This window comes from Ixodes scapularis, unplaced genomic scaffold (assembly GCF_016920785.2).
Source record: "Ixodes scapularis isolate PalLabHiFi unplaced genomic scaffold, ASM1692078v2 PGA_scaffold0__279_contigs__length_252992795, whole genome shotgun sequence".
NCBI lineage: Eukaryota > Metazoa > Arthropoda > Arachnida > Ixodida > Ixodidae > Ixodes > Ixodes scapularis.
The window spans coordinates 222,721,747-222,744,761 of NW_024609835.1; the positions used below are offsets into that span (position 1 = coordinate 222,721,747).

Below are 23,015 nucleotides of genomic sequence, written 5' to 3' on the forward strand. Positions count from 1 at the left end.
ATTTAATGCCGCCTCAATACCTTAAACCTCACTTCATTGAAATCGGCATCCCGCATTCATAGTTTTAATTACTAACACAGCTGATTTCGCCATTAAAATTACTAATTTCTTAAATAATGTGTCTTAATAACTTTGAGTTGGCCTTTTTATTGTTTCTTTCTTCCATTTTTTTTACTTTTATATTTATGTAAAAATGCCTATCCTTTTTGTAATGCCTTTGAGTTGTGAGAGAAAAATAAATGCAATGAAAATGATATCAACGCGGTATCACTTTGGTATGAGTCACGGTCCAATCAACTAAACTTAACTAATTATAAATGCATGCGCGTACCCCGTGTACGACACTATTCGCAGATTAAATTATCCAAGGAGCTGCGCTGCAGTAGATTTCAGAGTACAAGAACCTTGGTGTACATATCACACCTAACGTAACGTGGAAATCTCCCACATATAACGTAACTAAAAATGCAAATCGCATACTGGGATATTTGAAGGGAAACTTTTCTATTGGCACTACCATTGCGAAATCTAATACTGCATAAAAGCTAGTCCGAGCGAGACTGGGGTATGCATCGTCTATTTGGAACCCTGGTCAGCCTTCACTAATTGTATTATTTAAAGCCTTACGAAACGTTTCATTTGTTTGAACTCTCATCCAACATCAAGTGTTTCATTGATGAAGGTTAACCTTTCACTCCCACACCAATCAGACGGCAGAAAACTCGCTCGGTTAAGCTTATATCTCACAACATTTAACACACAACCCCTACTCTGCGAAATAGCTTCTTCGAACTTCATTTCTCTGTTTTATCACGAGTAAATCAACATAAATTTGGCATCCCTCATACGAATAACAATGTTTTTTACTGTTGCTTTATACGACGCACATCCCTTGAGTGGAACGACCTTCCGGGTTCCATCGTCTCAATTACTGACGGTGTTATTTTTAACAATGCGTTCATTATTTTTTTAGCTGATTTTGTTCAACTTGCCTTGTACTGTTTTTCCCATATCTAATACCGACTCACTGTTTCCCACTCTCCTTCTGTAATGATTCATGCCCTGAGGGTAAATAAATGAAGCCAAAAGAATTCTCGAAATTAAACTTTCTGAGGGCCTCAGAGTGGCGTTCGAAGTTTCGCGAAGTTTTTCACGAATGTTTCGCTTTATACTTTGAGGGGCTTAGGAGGCTCCATCTCAATTTCTTCCTTAAGGTTATTATTTATTATGTACGCTGGAGGTTCAGCTGGCGTTAGTATTGTTTCACATTGACGCAGACGGCAGCCAGTTTACTTCCTCTAATGCATTTCTATGGGAAAAATGGATGAATTTTTTTGCGCCTGATTATTAAACTGAATATTAGAAGGCATTATTTTGTTTTATATTTCTTGGAACATTCCACTGTTGTGTAGTTCAAATATTGTTCTGTTAATGTATTTTTCTTTCCAATTCGTGACTTTAGGTACCTTGGGAAATAGCTTGATATATGCATTTATGTACACCGTCCGAAACTGTTAGAGCGCAGATGGCATTGCCGCTTTTGTACACGGAGGTTTACGTGCCAAAGCAATGAATGACACCTCAAAAATCAAAAGAAACGTCAAGAATTACGCTCTTACACTTTATCAATGCCGGCTTGTGCATGTAGACGATCAAAATAAAAGGAAAGCCAAGTAATAGTGCCTTTTGCGATAAATAACATTCGTTTTATTCCCTCTGCCCATGTTATAGGTGCGAAGGCGTTATTTAGCTTTGAAAGCATCGTACTTGCATGCTCGAAAACTTTAAAAATGGGGGAAACCCAGAAAAAGCCTATCGCCCAACAAAATCAGCACAATAAAAAAAGGGAAACACTTTTATAGTCCATGTACTTATACTGTTTTATGGGTTTCTAACCACTCGTAAATCGGGGTCATTTTAATGGTATGTGAACCTCGCAGATTGTCAAAATTATCATCATCGGGATGTTGGCTCTCGTTGAACAAGCCCTACGTTATTTTCAACTGTTATTCTTCCTCAAATTCGTCGCTTCCTTTTACCAGTATTGCATAAGATACTGGACAAAATTATTTAGGGTAAGCTACTAAATACCCGATTCACAAAATATGTAGACTGCTACACAAATTACCTTCAGTAAAGAGTATCTTGAGTAAAGTGCAAATACTTAGAAATGTAATTCTATTAATTTCGAAGATACTTCCGCATTTTATAATTCGTACCGTCTGCAGTGACACCAGAAATATTTATTTCGAATCAACAGACGCAGCAAAAACGCAGTCTAAATATATGTAGACCCAATACAACGAGTATTACTCTAATGCCTCTTACAACATAACATTTTTAAGACGCTGAAAACCACATTTTGTACTGGTTTTATAATGCGCACCTAGAATGAATCGTTTTGCTTAGGACCATGGCCACTTTATCCGGAGTTCACTTTAAACAAGTTTTGAGCATCACTTACCGGCCTTCCTTGGGTGGGTACCCAAACGCTGCGTGACACTTAACTCCGAAAGAAAGGCATAAGCGGACATTGAGAAGCCCTGCTTTAGTGCTCTCGGTTGCCCCTTCTCTTTTATTTTCCCCCTACACTAAGCTGTGGAAACGCGTTCAGGAAGAGGAATAACTTTGGGGGGACTTTTTCTTTAGATTTTTTGAGACAATGCTGCTCGTATCTTGTTTCCTGCCATGATGTTGCAACATCATGGTAACATCACGGCTTTGTCCCCGCCATTTCATGACTCAGTGTCAATTATCACCGTTACCCACTGATAGTGTTTGTGAGAGCTTTAGACTGACGAAATAAAGTACCATTATTACCGTACCAAAATTCGACATAATTAAGAAACACCCAGATAACGTTTTTTTTTTCTGATTTATTGTGGTGCCCACTCCACATTTCATTCTGTTTGTTTCTCTGTTGGCATTTTAAGTATTCATATTTGGTTCCGGCTAATTTACTGTTCTTGTTCCTGTTCTTGTTCGGCCGTTTCCGCGTCATGTTTGCAATCGGTTCAACTAGTGCCACTAAATAAGCTACGCTTCAGAGTAACGACGCTTGCTTATATTCTGCCTTAAAATCATGATTGACAATTATTTGAAGCTTTATCTGAAATCACCGGAAACAGTTTTCCGTCCTCCACAAATGTTTAGACAGTTCACGACAGAGCAAAGCTATATTTCATGAGCTTCCTAACACCGAAACAAATCCTAAGGAAGTCGCACTTTTGAATAACGACGTTCGGCAGTTGCGCCTGCTCTGCTCAAGAACAAGATGGCGGTGCCCACAAAACTATCGGGAACAGAGTGCCGACATTCTTAGCATAGCTCATTTAGTGGCTCTAGGCTACACTTGTGGCGGCGTCACGCGTGTGCCGAACGCTTAAGGCCCTGGCGAACTCGTCTAAAGCCAACTCGTCGATGGTCAACTTGTCGGCGGCCCATTCGTCGAAGGCAATTCGTCGAAGGAAACCTCGTCAAAGAGGCTAACTTCTCGCCGCCCTTTAAAGGGCAAATATATTTTTCCTTGAAATTTTAAAGCAAATACTGCGCTATAGTAATTCCTAAACTAGACGCACGGTAATTGACCTCCAGCGTGCCCTTTCTTGTCGAAGATAACAACTTGCCCTTTTCGCCGCTTCTATGGTGCAGTGCGCAAATTTTATTTCGGGGAGGGGGAGGAGGGGGGGGGGGGCTGAAGCCTTATAAGCCTCCTCCCTGGCTGCGTCACTGGAGTGGGGAGCGGCCACAAGGTCGCGAGTGTATCACTGGGGCGCGTGTTGCCCTACCCGGCCAACCCGTTCACGCTGCTTCGCAGCGACAGTCTGCGACGGCTCATTATGAAACGTAAGAAAGAAAATTAAAAAAATGAACGATCCCGAGATGAAACATTTTTTCAACTTACCTTAAGGTTCTTTCCTGTCTTCGCTTTCTTCACTGGTCCAGCCACAGATAAATATTTAGGTCAAAAGGTAAGAAACGACGACATATTACCTCGAACTGTAATTCAATCCTTTCGACGAATTGTCCTATTACGAATTGGCCTATTGCACAAATTGACAGGCGACGAGTTCGCCGTCGACCAGTTGGCATTCGACAAGTTGGCCGGATCCCAACGGAGGGCATTGATGGCGACTGTTTGTGATTCGTGTTTCAGTTGATTGGGGGGGGGGGGGGGGGGAGCTAGGCACAGTCATTGTATGTTTTCCAGTGCCTGTGATAGATTGTCCGGTTCGGGATCCTTCCGGGTGCGTTGGTGACGACCAGTGGCGTGGCGAGAAAATATTTTTTGGGGGGTGTTTCAAGGTGCTGGTGCAATCGCCCACACAATAATATATATATATATATATAAGTAACATTTCAGTGCGTGTTCTTACACCCGAACAACCCCCCCCCCCCCCCCCCTGGCTACGCGCCAGGTGACGACATTGTGTTTCTGTTTTCTATTTTGGACCCGGTGTAAATGGTGAAGATGAAAACATCTAGGGTACGCATCACTTTGGTTCTGGTGTATTGTTTGCGGTTCAAAAACCGTCCGTTCTGGTGGTGGCGACGTTCTGGGGAAGGGCATATAAGGCGTAGAGACAATAAAGTTTGCATCTGAGTTAGAAACGTTGTCTGTCTCCTTTTTCTTCTTCACGAGTGTTCCGGTTTTCTAACCATAGTCTCAGGCTTTCAGGTTTCAGCCATCAGGTATAACTTACACCAGCTCGCCTGCGCATTGACCGTTTTTTTTATTGATTACTCGTAATCAATATTTTATTGTAACTTTTAACGCTGTAAGTACTTTTTTCCTCAGTAACGTTCGCGGTAATTCAATTACATTTTTTGTGATCAATTACAAGCAATCCATGATGTGCTTCCGTAAGAGCTAGAATTATTTAATTGAGTTTTTTTTTACGTCAAGCATCGCTCTGTCTGCCCGTGTATCATTCGCCTATGTTGCACAAACGTTGGAGACTTCAATTTAGCCCTAAACAAAGAAAACTAAAACGAGATACCAGATGGATTAGAATGTTGCGCGCCCCGCGACGTTTCTACTGTCGGGCTGTCGAGAGAGCCACGTTTTCTGCGTACGTGTTGTTGCGGTCCGGGTTTGCCGCGGCATAGACGACGGTGTTCTATCGGCGCACGGACCAACGAAATCATAGATGTGCGTTTTCTGTTACAGATGTACCCACGCATAAACGACAGCATCCATTCTACAGTTCAGTTTCTCAAGGAGGCTGCTGAAAAGGACACAGAAATGGACATAAGGACGTGAGTCTGGAACTCCACATCGGCACTCCTGCAAGAAAATATTCGTGTCACGGCTACATTGTGCCGCCATTTTCTTTGTTCCTACATCTGCTTCGTCGAACTATACTCCGTTTCACTTTAGAACCAACCGCAGAGGATGCTATGAGCCATCGCAGCCAATCCGAGGCCGTGCGAGTGTCACGCGACCTTGGAGAGGGGGCACAGCGACGCACCGAGAGCGTATCACGTGCTACGTTCACAGAGCTGGATTGGTGGCGATCGCTCGTAGCGTCGGAGTATAGACTGCATGCAATGGAAAAAAGAAAGAAATGTCACTCACTACTTGCATCATGCAGCATGGAGTATATACCTTTCATCTTAACCCTCTGACCTTGCGCACCGAAATTGTTTATGGCTAGGGTTTCGTGGAGTTTTTTGTGTGCGTCAACAAAAACTGAGGCCCCGAATTGGATGCGAACTCGCTTCATACTATGCAAAACCTTATACGTCTCATCACTTGGATTTGTATTTTCAGTAGAGTAGCGATCAACAGGCACCCTTTTCAAGATCAGTAGTGTCTCCGGGAAGGCAATAAAAGCTCCTCAAAAATTTGTCACTGTGCGACCCGCGTCGGTCATGTCTGCGCTCGCATCGCCCTCTCTCTGTTGTCATTCCAAGCGCGTGCGTGCGTAGTTTCTTTTCCTTCCGCTCTCCCGGGGTAGCGCTCCCGTCTCGCGTGTCTAGTTTCCTCCGGCTCCTCGGGGCTGGACTGTTTCGTCCCCTAAACAGCTTCGCTGGTCATCCACATTCACAGAGGGGAATGGCTCATGATTATTCTCTAGCTTTCTATTCAATTCTTTATGCGGAATTTGTTTTTCCGCAAATTAAGGGTAAATTTCTGGTTTATAACTTGTCCATTCTTTTTCGGCGTTTTTATGTGTGACACGCGAAAAAAAAATGGGAAAGACATGTGCGTGACCCACATATTTTTGTAATGGGATATTCAAACAGGTGGGGCTTTTTGAAGTTATAGCCTTTGCTGTCCCGGATGTGGTGGTTTTCTTCCGATTCCCGCACGCTTTGGCACGTTCTTTTCTTTTTTTTTTCCGGAGGGGGGTGGGGGGGCGGACTTTTCTTTCGCTTGCGTCGATGGACGAGGCACGGAGCGTCCTCATCACGTGATCCAGATCGAAAAGGGCAGGGGTGGGCATTGATCCCAGGATCCTTAGTTCTGCAGCGCGAGCCTCCGCTCCAGTAGTGGCTCGTGTCCAATCGCGGCAATGCCGATCCCTGACAAAAAAATTGGGTTGTGTATATGTTTATACAGCCTAGAACTTGGTCTGCCTCAATGGGCGACGAGTCTCCCAGCTGTAAATGAGCAATTAAGCCAGTGCAGTACAACATGTGGAACCCTGTGTGTGTCCTGTGCTTTGCCAACCCTATCGCATGGCTATGATAAACATTGGCGGTATATCATAGGCTTCCGATCACGTGACCGCTTGTTCTGGCTGCAAGTCGCGAAAACGCTGCATGTTTTTCATTCGACTTTTTTTTTTTTTGCGACTACTATTGTACGAGAAAAACAAACCGCGTGTTTCAAAAGATATAAACGGCAGGGATTCGTACTAAATGGTATTTACGTAAAGCAGAAAAATGTTTGCACCGCCCCTTTAATATATGTTGCACCAGAACCAGCTTCTTTTCGCACTAACTTTTAGTTCGTTAAACCTGTAGACAAATAGTTCTTCCCCGGAAGACTTCGGTTCTCTCCCGATTGTAGTTAAACCGTCTCAGAAAGATTGGTGTTTAGAGTTTTTATCGGTATTGACTCCGTAAGTGTGACGTAATGGGCCCAAACAAACCGTTGCTAGGGTCGTTGTTATGGACAGATACATGTGGCTAAGTTTCGCTACGAAAACCCGACTGTTCAAAAATAAAGGGGTAGTATTTAAACTTCTAAAAATCACAGATATAAAAAGCTTAATTGTCATATATGTTTTGACAGAAGTGTGCCGGTATTCGCTTGTTTCTGAGATATTGACGACTGCAACTTCCGGTCCTCAGTATGCCCGCAGCAGGCGACGAATGTAAGTATTATGCCGTCTGCCACAGGCCAACTGGCCAAGCCGGCGCCGTCGTTTGAATTGTGTGAATAAAGACGATATTTTGATATTGCATTTGTTTGAAATTTAATGAGTTTCAGACACTTATAAAAATTTATAGTGAGGCGCGATGCAAAATATGGTTTATCTAAATTGCGGGCGTCGATCGAGATGATCGTCTGCTAAAAGATCGCATTGCACCCTTGCGAAAAGCACTTCAGGCGATCGGCTGAGATCCCAAATTTTGTTTGCGTACTCGCTCTATGGAAGGGTCCTTCGTACCTGGTTGTAACCATCGCGTGGAGAAACATTCTTGCGGTTTCTTCGGGTTTCCGCAAGACCTCAAAGCGCGAAAGAACTGGATAAAAACATAAGGTGAGTACATGTAGCACTGGCGGACAGTTGCCTTAATGTAAAACAGGGCCAAACCAACCGAGAGCACGTGAAACCCATCCTCTCTGTTCGGTCATAATGTCTTAAAATATGGCACTATATTTATATATGATTACTATAGTATTGATAAAGTAGTTGCATGCAAGTAGTAGTGAGAGCAAGATCCAGCTCAAACTTGCAGTGATCTTACGCTGTTATGGTAAAACAGCGTTGAGAAGTATTCCAGTGTCCCTGCGCTATCCGCTTATTTTGTTTATTCTTATATATCTTCCTTTGGTGATGTTTTTTTTTCATTGTGCTCTTCATATGTTCCCCTGTTTGGTCTAGCTTTTTAATTTAGTATCTAGTACAACCCTCAATAATAATAATAATAATAATAATAATAATAAACGACTTACGTCGACGGCGTACGGTTTGTTTCTCATGCTGGCCTGCACTACGCCGGTAATGCACTTCAGGTCGTCGCCGTAACTGATCTGCATGACGTGGTCTGATTTTACGACATTTTCACCCCTCTGAACTAAGCTGGGTTGCTCACAAAAAAAAAAAAGAAAAAAAAAACGCACATTGCGAAGGTTTTTACGGCCATGGCGATGCACTTCTTTCTGTCGCTCGTTTACCGACGCAATTCAATGAAGACGCCACCAAAGCAAAGCGGAGTGTTATACTTCAGAAATGGCTTTCATCGCTGCAATACAAAACTGAGACGACAAGAACATCTTCATAATTAGATATGAAGAAGTTAGGTTGCTTACAGAAAATTATCTACTTTTTTGTGAGCCAAATCTAGCCTCATGTGGAGTTTCCATGCACTTGTCCATAGCAACGTCCTTAGCAACAGTTTGTTTGGACCCAGATGCCATGTTGTGATGTAGTCACTTACGGGGTCAATTTACTGAAAATGCGGAACTCTAATTATTTTTTTTTACCTAGTGATTTGTAACTACAAACAGCTAGGAGTTATTCAGTAATTTGTCTCTTAAATCATAAGATTCTTCTTAACGTAGCCCTCCCCAAAAATCTCAAATTTGTGTGCGTCTGTTTGTGCACTCCCTGCTAAATTTAGCGGGGAAGTTGAAGTCATATAACCTCACGTCACGTGACCTCTATACAGACCTGCACTCATTAAAAGTAATCGAGTTGTTTGTAATCTATTACTTTTGAAGTAATTTTGTAGTAGTTTTGATTGCGTTCTTCCGAAAGGCATCGCAAGAGCAATCTGATTACAGTTGGAAGTGCTAAAATTACCTGTTATTGTTACTTTCTTCCCTCCAGTTTTCAATGATGCCCTTGGTTTCTAGAAGTTTCCCACCAGGGAATCTTCGATCCAAATCTTCGACAGGAGGATTGGTTATAAAGACTACTGGATTAAGAAGAAAAGTAATTTGTAATTCTTCGATTCTTTTGCACCAATACACAGTTAAAGATACCCTTTTTCGAACAGGCAGGAGACTTTTGCTTTGAAAATCGGAAGTAGTCGGTGGGGTTGCTTTTTCAAGTAACGGCCAATTTTCGTCTTGAGTAATCAAGTACTCTTATCAAATATTTTAAGCAAGAGTAATTGTAATTGTACTCGATATCTTTTTTGCAAATAACGTGAACAAGACTGCATCAATGTTAATTTAGTCTCCAAGCTAAAGTGACAAAAAAACACCTACGTCACGTGACCAGTAAAACAATCCAGTCTTCCGCTAAATATGCTAAGACTTGGCTGACACGTGAACTATGCAGTGTCAGCCTCCCGGCTAAATCTAGCGGGGAAATGAATACAAATATAGGTTTTCATTCAATCTCCGAAACGACTGTTTAATACCTGTCAAAGAAATTTAAACGATGGTTCCTCAAATACTGCATTTCACGCTTTATCAAATGTAGACTAACAGTCGCTGCCTGATTTTGTTTTTTCTAGCTTGTTCTCGGCCTACGCCCTAGACGCCATTGCGAGATGCGCCTTCGGCACGAAAATGGAGTCGCGTATCGAAGAGGTCAACGATTTCGCCGCCAAAAACAAGTCCTCCATCACGGGTCCTCAGACTGTTTTAGTCGCCATTTCCCGTAAGAGAAACCCGCTTTCACTAGGACGAAAAACTTGGTGTCTGTAGGATGCATGGTGTATTCGGATGGCGGAGTTTTTCTCCGAAGAGAGGACCAAATGTCATTGAGGTTTGACGTCACGTGCGCCGCGTCACGGATGTTTGCTAATCCCACGAGCCTGCTAGGAACTGCGGAAAATCTGCGGCCGGGCAGGTCTACAGTATATCCGTCATTCACCTCCCTTTGGGAAAGGATTGCGGTTAGCAGCATTGAGCTAGGCACGAAAAAAAAGGGGGGGGGGGGGGGAAAGCGGAGGGACTGCCTCCTCCCGCCACTGGTTCATGACAAGGCAGACTCGCCGACTCAACTAAAGGAATTTTCTGCATTGGCTCCATGCTCTCACGGCCTGACCTCCTCCAAGGTTTATGACGTACTCGGTTTCGCCCACTGAGAAAGATCTGTCGTGCGAATCACCCATAAGCTTCAGTCGCACCGCTCATATATCATACAAAAAAGAGCGTTCGCTGCAGATATGGCGGAATAATTATCTGCGAACACGCATCACGCATTTTCAAAGCATGTTGGCTTCGTATATCCTTATATTTGAAACAAGTCTTCAGGAAGCTTTTTCTTTTATGACCAGTGTCACAAGGTTGTTATACAAGGATGAAAAACGCCTAGACGGTGGCTGCAGACTATTTCGTACGATGAACTAGCAATAGGGAGCTTTTGGAAACCGTCTTTGCACATCCGATGCGGTACGAAGGACTCTCTGGTACGCACTGCGCATATGTCAGACTTCCGCGGTGGCAAAGGCACCGTTCGTACCAAAAGGGCTTATTGTACTGTACCCGATATGCAAAGACGGTTGCCTAAAACTCTCTAATCCGACTGCTGACTAAGCGCGGGCATTCGACAACTCTTTTTGTCCGTCTTTTATGCGCGCTGTTTTTTTTTTTTTTTTGTTTTTTTTTTGTCATTTTAACAATTAACCTACGTGACCACCTCGCTGCCGCTTTAATTTATTTACTACCTGGTTTTCTTCGAGAACTTCTACCTATCACCGCTTCCTGTTTTACCCGTTTCAGTGCTGTTCCCCGGTCTGGTGAAGCTTTTGAAGCTAGATATCTTCAAGTCCGATTTGCTGACGTATTTCAAGACCCTCTCGGAGACTATCATGGAGGAGCGAAAACACAAAGAAAACGTGAGATATACGTCTTTTTTTTATTTATACGTCCGAGGGTATTGTTTGTGATTCGACGTCCTTTTAAACTTCCCGTTTAAAAACTTACGTTTGCTTACCACCGAGCTCTTGTGATACCTTACGAGGAGAGATCACACTGGCACGGCTGACGCTCTCTCCGCGCTGTACGGCTAGCGGGAAAACCCACTTCCCTTTCCCCTTGCCAAAAAAGAAGAGAAAAGGGTATCTTCTTCCCTCTCCTCACGCCAAGAGGGGAGATAAGGGCTTTTTCCTAGCGGCAACGACAGCCATCGAGCTCGAAATTTCTGCGAAGTGCCGCCTGTAAAGCTACTGCTTTAATGCGACTTTAAAATGGCGTTGAGTGGAATGCAACGAGCGTTTCTTAAAATTCTTTGACGGTTACACTTCGGTAAGGTGCGGGCACACTTTTCGGCATTGCCCTTCGCCTCCCACATTCCACCTGCCCCGTAGCTGCGCCTGTCCGCATCGCCTGATTTCGCGTGACCTGGATCCCGAGACAGCGTCACACTGCATATTCATATTACAAAATACATTCTACAGACACAAGTCACCTCAATATCCGGGGTTCGAATGCCGCGTGCCAAGTTTCCTCCCTGAACACATTACCATGCGGCATTAGGAGCACGGATCTCGCAGTGACTCTCTTTCGAATCTGTCCGCACTGCAGACTGTCTTTTGTATGATGTATAAGCAGTGCGAGCCCGGCTTAACTGTCGGCCAATCGGAAGGGTCGCGTCGCCTGAATGGGCGCTGCGGGAAGAGGACCCAGCTGAAAACGAGGACGAGCGGCAGCTGCTGACTTTCTCTTAACCGGACCACCGATCGAGAAGGGCATACCTGGCTGTTGGCGTAGACTCACGGAGACATCGGCCCTGGGGCACCTCCAGGGGTGCCGGCGCTGTCCGCCAGAAGCCTTACTACCAGGACGACCGAAAATGGACCGTCCGGTGACACCGGATCCCCGCCGAACTAAATCACTGAATCCTGGGAAAGTAGCGCCAAGTTCCCCCGTATAGTCGCCATCTTGGTCTGCGAAATGAGTAATTTCTCCTTGGCCCCTCCGTTCTTGGTGAGCCGATCTAAATTCGCTGGGGACGGGTAGCTTTAAGGCTGGTTCTCACATGCACGTTCAACCTCCGGTTCTCACATGCAGAGAAGCGCTGATGTAGCGCTGCTCACGTGTCACCTGCTACCGTATTTACTCGAGTAATGGCCGCAGTATTTATGAACAACGCCCTTGCGCCTACTTTTCCGCAAAGCACATATAAAGCCAATCATCGCGTTCCGCATAATAAATAACATAACGAATAACTGGATCGGGAACACGATTCTCCATACAAATGCAATCTTCACAAATTGTATCTTAACGCGAAGACGTTATCTTGGTCGTATAAACCGCTGGATTCATCCTGTCGATCGCTGTGATTTGCAATCCGCGTGCTCCGCGGAAAAGCGAACTCTCAGTTTTTCTTCCTAAAGAAGGCGGCTATTACTCGAGTAAATACGGTACCTATCATATGAGGAAGAGTTTTGACGGTGCGATACAATGCTGGTGAGCGCTCCCGTCAGCACGCGCTTAGCGCGAAGTCTGCGCTATGCTTGTAAAACTCCGCTGCATGTGTGAACAGGCTTTTATGGAGACGTTCCTTGTATACCAGGATTTTGCTATCAACGCACCGGCAAAGACAAGCGTACATTTTCGTACCACCACCCTCGCTATGCCGGTGCTTGGAGGCACTGAAAAATAATTTTACTGCTTTGAAATACGTAAGAAGTACGATATAATTGTAAGAGTATCGTGTAGATGGGTGTGATCAATGAGATGATTGCATACACAGAGACAAAGACGCTTATATTTGCGAGGAACGCTTCCACTGCGATAAGGCTCCATGGTGACCTTGGCGCGACTGGTTTAGAACGACCCTCTGGAAGCTTCGAAGATTCGAATGGACCAAAATGGCGAGTTCCATGTTAACGTAGACAAGTTAGCCGCCGTGCGAGGTTTTAGTCGTCTGTATGTTAAATATACGCTTGTTTCTGGCAAGCAGGCAGGGAAGGCAATTGCGCTACTTTCCCGAATTCCAGTGACTTTACGCCGAACTACCGCTACCCAAGCCCCCACAGGACCATGCGGCGAGCGAATAAACACTTCCGTGAGAGCTTCTATGCGACGTGATTTAATACAGATGCGATCGATCGGGTACGTAGAAGTTTCCACAAGGGTAAAAAAAGGGGAAATAGACGGAAACTCCCACTGTTCCAAGGCTACCGGATAGACGGCGCCAGTTTGTCCTCTCATCGTCATCGTCGTCGTCGTCGTAGCTGGCCATACAGCAGTCTGCCCAGCTACGGGGCTGAAGGTAGCCTCCAACGACACAAAAAGGCTTGTTGCAGACCCGAAGAGTAGACTGGAGTACTAGTGGCAGAAGATCCACCTCAGGGAGCATTAAGGCACCTATGCTCTCAGGCTTGGGCACAAACCTTATTTGAGTCCTCCCAATTCAAAGGGAAGTAGCCGCAACATCATCATCATCGTCGTCGTCGTCGTCGTCGTCGTCGTTGTAAGAATTGCTAAGAGGTTTCAAGGCACTCAGTCGCAAGAAGTCGCAAGTTTGTGAATCAGCCTTTGCACTCTTATAAGTGCAGACCGTCTACTTCGCTGCAAAGCACTTGGGAGGGAGCTGCGCGTATGGCGGGGCTGAAAATATCTTCAGACCTAAAAATCAGGTCTGCGCTGTGGCACTGAGGATGATGCTACGTAATTGGCATGATTGTGGATCCCCGGATAGAAAAAAAAAACAAATAGAAACTTCCGCGGAAAAAAAGAAGATAGAGGGGGCCAAGGAAACGAAAAGGGTGAACACATCTTCGGCTAGGCACCGAAGCAAGACTACCCGTAAACGGCCACGTTCCCGGCCGAGAAGAGTACGGACCTCCGAGGTATCTTCGGCCAAGAACCCAAGAGCGAGCGATGAAAGCGATATGGGTAACGAGCGATTAATCGCGGCAGGGAAAGGGTTAGGTTTTCAGGAAGTGAAGTTGGAGAACTAGGTCGAAAAAGAAAAGGCTAGATCGCGAGAGCAAAGATTACTGGCGAGACAAGAACAGGACGAGGAGTGCATTCGACTGCCGAAAGAACGCGAAATTCCCCAGTTCAGGCTGGCAATACAGGACAGAGAGGCGTCTCTCCATGGGATAGTTCGGCATATTGGCAAAGGAGAAGTTGTAAATATGGCTACATCAACCAGAGAGATTTAGCACAGTAATCCTCAGAAGTGGATACCTCAGTTCAAATAGGAACGATATTACTTGGACGCGTAATTGTCATGGTTTGAACGTACAGCAGCAGGAATGGTGGGGTCTCAGGAGTAATGGGCGACGACCCCGAGTTTGTGCCTTCCCGTGGTAGCGCTGACAGTAATGGGCCGGTTGTGGCCAGCATACGCATTAGATTATGCGCGAGTGAAAGTTGCACTGCTTCAGAGGTTTTGCTACACCAAAAAAATGATACAGGGAGCGCTATAGAGAGGCAACACCTGAAGAGAGAGAGAAAAAGACAAGACGCCAGTTTACAACCCCTCTGGTTGGGTATTTCAATAGATGGATCGAAATGGAAGACGTACAGCATACATTCAAAGCTCTCCGTGATCGAATTTTAGTCATGCACTTTCTTCTTACTTGCTCTAGTCAGTTGACCGCATTTCTCCGGGAACTAGAATTCCAAAGCTTGGATGAGGTAGCGTCAGAAGCAGACATATTTCTAGAGGCTCAAGGCAAGGCTACCATGAGTAAATCGGAGATCGAGGAGTCGGGTAAATAACCTAGTGTGTCGGTGCTGGACACACTGGGCACACTGGACACACTTTTAATGTACCGGGTACGTGGTGGTCGAGCGAAGCTTCAGAGTCACGCTGTCGCAAAGGAAATCAGCTTTTAAATTTTGTTCACTACAACGATCTTTACCGCGGCGAAGTTCCTTCAAACGTATGTGGAAACGCTCTGGACGTTCTTTTCACTAATCTTGAAACTTACAATATTGCAATAGTGAGCAATCCCATTGTTTCCGCCGATATATGGCATGTTCCATTTTCCGCTAAGGTAGACGTGCTAGTCTCGTCCGTGAAACACAAAAACACATATCGGTTTGATTACGCCAACGGCTCATATCTTGACTTTAATCTTTCCCTTGCTGCGTACGCGTGAAACGACGTCCTTCGTTTACACTCGATTGACGAGGCGGTCACTGCTTTGACCAATATTTTGATGACCGGCATGCACAGCTTTATACCTCGTAATCAAACTGATCGATCAAACAGATATCCCCCCTGGTTCTCTCGCGAATTAAAACGCGTAATGCGCAAAAAGTTACATTTGCACCGTCTTTACCGCACTACTAACAGCAACGAAGTTTATGACAGGTTTAAAATATGCCGAGCCACGGTTAAAGAACTGTATAAGCGCGATAAAGAGGCTTATCGTAGACAAGTCGAAGGAAGTGTTTCCAAGCGTCCCCAGGATTTTTGGCGATTGGTTAAAAAGCAGACTCGAGATAGGTCGAGTCCTGCTTCACTTATGATTGACGGAGTATATTCTTCTGATCCTGATAAGATATGCAATCAATTCGCAAAGTTTTTCCTGTCCACCTATTTATCAGTCAGTGTCGAAAACACAGAGATTTTACTAACTACTCATAACCATTTACCTCCTCCAACAATTGACCTTGCCGACGTTGTTTGGGCAACTCATCAGCTCCCATTTAAAAAATCTTGGGGCCTTGATGGCATACCAAATTTTATAGTTAAGGGGTGTGTCGACATACTGGCTCCCAATCTACACCACATATTTTCTATGTCGCTGAAGCAGTCTATCTTTCCGACCGCCTGGAAAAAGGGCTTGGTAATCCCTCTTCCTAAATCAGGCACCTCAACGAATATCGCAAACTATAGACCGATATCATTGCTTTCCACATTTTCGAAGGTATTCGAAAAAATCATTTATAGGCATCTAACACACTGTTTTAAGAGCTTAATACCCGAAGTTCAACATGTTTTTTCGAGCGGCAGGTCTGTTGAAAAAAATCTTGCGTGTTTTTTAAATGATGTTGCCCCAAGAGTCTGTTCTCGAGAGCAAGTTGACACAGTGTATTTTGACTGAGCAAGGCATTTGATCGTGTAAACCACAAGTTACTGTTACACAAACTTTCTGTTTCTGGTCTCAGCGACGAGTACTGTTTTTGGTTTGAAAGTTATCTTTCTGCAAGAGAAAACTGTGTCGGCTACGTAAATGTTACGTCTTGTTTTTTTCCTGTGCCATCTGGTGTACCCCAGGGTTCCAATCTGGGACCTCTTCTTTTTAATATATTTGTTAAAGATGTCCAAGACATCATTCGCCATTCGAGCCTCTTGCAGTTCGCTGATGACCTCAAGATCTATAAAAATATTTCATCATTAAATGATTGTGCTCTACTGCAGGAAGATATCAACGCCATCTGTCTATGGTGTAAAGATAACGGGCTTGATCTTAACATTGGAAAAACAACTGTAATATCTCTCACGCGTAAGACTAATTCAACTCCCTTTCTGTACTACTTAGAAAATTCGTCGATTACTCGAGTTACGATTGTGAAAGATCTGGGAGTGATGCTAGACTCCAAACTTAACTTTAACTCACACGCGACATACGTTGTGAGCTCTTGTTTCCGTCTTCTCGGTGCAATTTCAATATTTAGTAAGTGTTTTTCAAGTGTTTACCTTTTCTACGTACTTTACCGAATCACAGTTCTTCCAAAACATGACTTCTGCACTGTGATTTGGAACAGCCTTAGTGCTACAGCTTCCAATAATGTGGAACGCGTACAGAAAATATTTGCCAGAACTTATCATTTTAGATTTACCATTTACCATTTACCAACTTACCATTCTTAACTCTGTTAACCAATTTTCTTCAAGGTCCATCCGATCGTAGCTTGTTTTCATCAATGGTATGCAGAGTACCCAACGTTTCCTCAGAAGCGGGAGTTCCACAGGGTTCTTCTTTCACCATTAATTATCAATTTTTATTTCAATGACATGAGTTTATCTGTTTCAAACTGTGCCCTTTATCAATACACGGACGATATTATTTTACTGACGAGCTATCTCTTGTATGCAAGAGCAATGGGTTTGCTCGAAGACTGTACCTCAGAGCTAATGAACTGTGTTGCCATTAATCTCATTCTTATGAATGTTTCAAGAACTAAGCTCGTCAGTTTTCACAACCCCCTGAAAGTTGTTAACCTAAATGCTCCTCTCCTGCTGCACACGTCTCCCTGTGTACCTAGGAATCACGTACGATTCGGATCTTTCCTGGAACTCACACTTATCAGAACTTGATTCAAAATTAAGAGACGTTTCCTGCTTATTATACCATATCAAGACTTTTCTGCCTTTTAATCTCAGGAGGCTCAGAACTCGCTCATTAGTTTACAGTACACTCCGCTACGGCGTAACAGTATTCTCCAAATGCTCTGGATTGTGACAGGCCAAGATAAATACAATGCAAAAGGAATCTTATGGAATGTTCAGTGTAAACCTGCATCCTCTGATCGCGATTTTTATAAGACTTTGTCCATGCCAAATCTACGATCTTTGTTTCTTGAATCAGTCGTGCGTGGGCACTACTCGAAGGATGATTTTAAATCTCTTCGTCCCAATATGAGACAATTCCGAAAAATATAGAAGTCCCTCTTTCCCGCTTGCTATGCACTCTTGGTAATAACATGCGGTCGCTCTATATGGCCGCAAATTTTTGAATCCCTGCCTTCCAGTTTATGTGACATTACCTCAAGGAAAAAGCTCAGAAAAGCGCTTCGACAGTTTGATATGAACGACGGGCCCTTGTGATAGCCTCATAATTCGTTTTATTGCTAGCATTTTTTAAACAATTGCGTTTTTGTACGTTTTTTGTTGTTCGTGATTTTTCTTATTGTGTTGCAACAAAGGAAGTTATTTACATCCTCCGTGCCTCCAGAACTGGCAAGATGTTGTGCTACCTTCAATGATGAAAGGTGACGCTAGTGCCTTGTGTGTATGTTTTATAATTTCTTGATATAAACAATATTTTTATATATGTATTGGGAGCGTCAGTCTGCAATTGCAACTGTGTATAATAGCTGGTGATAGTTTATTTATTTTTCTTATCAAGAATTTTTTTTTATTTATGCAACTACAGTGCTGGTTTTGCCGCACAAGCCCATGATGGCTTTGGCGAATTCTGCACTCTGTCTTGAATATGCTCATTCTTCACAAGTAAAAATAATAATAATAATAATAATAATAATAATAATAATAATAATAATAATAATAATAATAATATTAATATTGTTATTATTATTATTATTATTATTATTATTATTATTATTATTATTATTATTATTATTATTATTATTATTATTATCATCACTGCTACTGCTACTACTATTACTACTATTACTACTACTACTAGTCCGGGGATGCAACGCTCCCGCCCGCTGGAAGACTACGGACCTCCGGAGCATGCATCTTCGGCCAAGCACCTAGAAGGTGCGGCATAAATCGTAAAAGCACGCAGCCCAAGCAAAGGTCGTGAGTGGCAGCTCAGCGGGGACTGGTTTTGGCGGAACTTGACTGACATGCCTGATTAGCTATTCTAGCCTTTAGTCAAGTGGTTATAAGCCATCAAGTTTTTTTTTCTGCGCTTTCTCTTGATTTCTTGTGGGAAAACATGTACTATAAACCTATTCTCTTTTACACTCTTTTGTCTTGCCTCCACTGAATTGGCGCGTTGTTCGTGATGAATGTGACAGTCATGCTCGGGTATGTGGCACCATGCTCGCCACTCGACGAACTCTCTCCGCGGATCACACAGACTGCATCTCCCAAGTACTTTGAGGGATAAGTAGACGCTCCAGATTTCATAGTCTCGCGTATTCGACATACGCCAACACGCGGCCATGGCGTCACGCCGCTGCGTTGGCGCCTCTATTGGGAGGGCGAATGCGCAGACGGTCCACTTTAGACGAATTTGTTTCCTGCCTGTGCAACGTGCCCACAGTTTCTGTAGGTCTGTTTGTAAACAGCGCGTTGTTCTATAGATTGTGCACTATAGTCACTGACTGCCCGAGAAACTCTGGGCGTGGCTTGATTGCTTGCCTTGTTTGGCGATCCGTTCTTCGGGGTTCTTATTGGCCGCAAGGCGATCATAACCTCCTCTGGGTATCGCCACACCCCGCGTGAGTGACCATACTGTAGGAGTGCGGCCCGGTGGTTTCGTATACCTGTACCCAATTTGCAGAGACAAGATGACTTCTTGCAACTCATGATGGACGTGCAAGAAGAGAGCAGTTCTGCGGGCGCCGATACCTCTCTCCAAGCTGACCACAAACTTTTCAATCCAGACTCCGGCTCCAAAGCCATTTTCAAGGAGAGGAAAGGTTTGTGTTTGACACCGGCGACTCGTTCATTTCATTCCAAAGCAAAAAACACCCGTTACTAAAGTGCGCGCTACCTAGTATAGTTGCTGCGCCAGTTGTTTGAATTTGCCATCGGTGTTTGGGCGCCTAATCTGGGTGTGTGTTAAGAACGAGGGATGCCTCAGCATTCAGCGAGGACTCGGATGAAATCCCACACTTCTTGCCCAAGAAATGGCGACCACAAATGTTGCTTCCCGATTGAAAAATATATGAACAGAGTCCTGTGGGGCAGTCAATAATTTTTAATGAACAGCCGACTGTACCCTGCCTCTATACGTAAAGCATCTCTGATCGGCTGAGCTCAGTCTGACTGACAGTCAGACTGCGCCTATTGGTCTTCTGGTAGCAAACGGCAGCCGCGAAATGCCGTCAAGATTCCTTGGTGTCGACCCTGACTGAACACCGAATGTCTCTGTCTGCACGTCAGGAATAATTTACGTGCAGACAGACGAACGGTCAGAGGACAAACGGTTTCGTAGTACGAGCGTACGACTTTGCACCCAGAACTCAAACAGTATTATTTCAGAAAAAACTTTTCCGCACGCACGAGCAAACGGTTTCGGGACACGAGCCAAACCGCTAGTATACGAGATAATAGAAGCGGGGTTTTCGGCAACCCTGGGCAGAAACCAGGCTTACCGAGCCAACGCTTTCGGTCGCGAAGGGTTTGTCACTCGTCGTCGCTGCACCCGCTCATCCTGTAGATCATATATCTGTGCTCTATGCACTTTTAGGGCAGTTCGTCCTCAAATCAACGCAGTTCGTCGTGAGTGTGGATTACATTAGGAACTTCGACAAACGATTTGAGGACTGCAAATTATACGAAGCGTACTGGGCCGGGGATGCGCAAAACGAAAGAAGGCTTGGACGATGCAAAAATAACCTACATAGCAGATGAGTATAACTTTAGTACAACAACTAACGTATGTAAGCTGCGCGTGAAATACATTAGACGTTTGCATATAGACCAGAAGCATTCTTCAGAGCGGTGCGCTCGTGGTCGGAACCTCATGCTACGATACTCACTGCAGAGTACCCGCGCTTTGTCCAAATGTTTAAGTTTATAGCACTGGCGTAGGCTACATTCCATCAGTGGCAGTCGGACGTCCTCTGATGGACCATCATGGTGCGTTCTACCAGCGGACATGCCGACCGGCAGTCATTGCCCCAAATTAAGTACGTGATGGTATTTCCAATATGATAAATGGGCGTTTGAAACGGGTCCGCTGTCCCTTCGCCATTTGCATTTTTTTTTAAATATAGTCATATTCTGAGCGAATTCATTTTCAAGAACCCCTTTATTCTTCGCCGTGGTTGACTTTCTCTGTGTTCTCCAGGAAAGTGCAATCACATACTTTCTTTAGAGCGTATGTGCTTATAGGACGCCAGGTGGAGTGACTGGGGAATAAAGTGCCGCCGCCTCTTCCATGTTTCAGCCTTGACTAAAAGCGAGGCTCTTGCCCAGTGCATCCTGTTCCTTCTCGCCGGCCGTGACACGTCCGCGGCGTTGCTGGCGCATGCCGTCTACTTGCTCGCCCTGCACCCAGATGCCCAGGCTAAGCTGAGGAAAGAGGCGGACGAGTGCTTCGAGAAACACGTAAGAAAATCGGGGTGGGGGCGTTGTGCCAATATTCCATAGAAGACAAGGCCTTCGCACTACGTCATCGTTAGTGGACCACCGACCCGCCCCAGGGGGCAAACACTCTGAGGCTCGACGAGAGTAGGCCACAAAGTGGCAGACGTGCTCGTCATATCGTCGCCGCGTGTTAGCATTGCGGTCGTTGTGAGGCGCCGCAAGACGTGTTTGCAGCGACACTGATGCGAGCTAGACGGTGCTGCAGGAATCAATTACAATGATGAGTTTTAGGTGGGAAAGAGCGGACCTAGTCTTCTAGGTGGTACTGGGTACACGCCCTAAATAGAGCCCCTTTCAAAATTGAGTCTAACAACTTTGGTCACTGTCATCATCTCAGTGCATTGAAGGTGTGTCAAAGTAATGGGAGCCTTTTTGTTTCTGGTGAAGAGACAAGTTAGAGACACTATCAAGCGTAGGATACTTAAAAACTGTACGTTCCAGGCCTCGGTACGACAGGAGGCACGAATGAGATAAAACGGCTTCCTAAGCGTTTATTTCGTAGTCTAGTCCAGTCATTATTTGTGGGCACATGTTCGGTTCTTAGGCCTTTCGATGACGCTATTTTAGTCGAGCGGTTTATTGGTCGCCGCCTTGTACTGGGGAGGACCTAGTGAAGAACCAGATCACATCTGCCATTGGCATGCGAAAGTCATGGTGCTACCTGCAATACAGTTCCGCGACCGCCAATCATTTGTCCCAAAATGAAACTGCTGTTTGAGCCAACAGGTGGCACTGAAATTTGAAAAGGATCTGTCTATTAAAGGATACATGCAAAGAAAAAAAACATTTTTTTTAAACAGCTTAGATGGAAAAAGAATGTCATAAAACAATATTACAACGGAGAAAAAAAATCTTTAGAGCTATATTCACGACGCTATACGAATACGTAGTTGGCGCCCGCCGGCTCTGCGAAAAAGTGGCCCTTATTTATCACGTGACTGGCCCTTATTTATAACGTGGTGCTTGTGCTCTTTCGAAAGCTTCGTACGGCGTCTAAAAGTAACTTATTCGTCTTTGTTTGAAGTATAACAAAAAACTAAGATTAATAGGTAACTTTTAGAGCCCAAAGGAAACTCCTGAAAAAGCGCAAGCAGACGTGATAGACCTGTGCGCCGGTCAGACGACGGCGGCGGCGCCCCGAAGCAGACGAACCTGTGCGGCGGCGGCGATGGCGGCGTGTAGAAACGCGTTCAAGCGCCGTTCGCACAACGCTCTGCGTGCGGTGGCAGCGTGATTTGCGGCGGCGGCGACGCAGCGCGGCGGCGCGCGGGCCTGCTACGTGACTAGCGGCGGCTCCCGCGGACGCCAACTACAAATTTGTATAGCGCCGTAAATATAGCTCTAAAAATTTTTTTCTTCGTTGTAAAATCGTTTTATGACATCCTTTTTCCGTCTAAGCTGTTTAAAAAAAAATGTTTTTTTTTTTTCCTTTGCATGTGTCCTTTAAGTTCTAACAGCATGTTGGGTCGGTCTATAATGTTACCGATTAATACTTGGAAATTACAAAAAAAAAATAACGCGTCAAAATAAACGCGAATATACTTTTTATGTCTGGGCGATAAAATCGCTGGAGTTTTCGTAACTGATCTTTTCAAGAAAGTCGGAACATAAAATATTTACACAAATTTTAATTTACTAGATAAGAACGAAAATAGGGTACACAGACTTCTGATGTAAATCAGCAAGACGACCGTGGTAACTGGGTAACGTATTTCTGCTGTTGCTGGTCGAAAGCAAATTTCGGTCAAAAGTTTTCGATCATTGTTAAAAGGATAATCTTTAAGGTATCAAGGTTTTACAGAGGCAGAAATCACCATCGTGATGCTTCCAGCTAAAAGAAAAAAGAAAAATCACCATGATCGCGTTTATGGCTAACGATGCGTAGTGCACCCAAGAGAT

General features: G+C 44.5%; 1 protein-coding gene across 1 annotated transcript in view; it reads left to right on the forward strand.

Annotated features, from left to right (window-relative positions):
- LOC120838357 (cytochrome P450 3A9-like) overlaps positions 1-23,015 on the forward strand; it is a 64,398-nt gene that overhangs the window by 27,860 nt on the left and 13,523 nt on the right. The window contains exons 6-10 of the mRNA XM_040208232.1: positions 5,171-5,259; positions 9,643-9,788; positions 10,856-10,971; positions 19,303-19,441; positions 20,917-21,077. Coding sequence (XP_040064166.1) covers positions 5,171-5,259; positions 9,643-9,788; positions 10,856-10,971; positions 19,303-19,441; positions 20,917-21,077 — 651 coding nt within the window. The remainder of the gene's footprint in view (positions 1-5,170; positions 5,260-9,642; positions 9,789-10,855; positions 10,972-19,302; positions 19,442-20,916; positions 21,078-23,015) is intronic.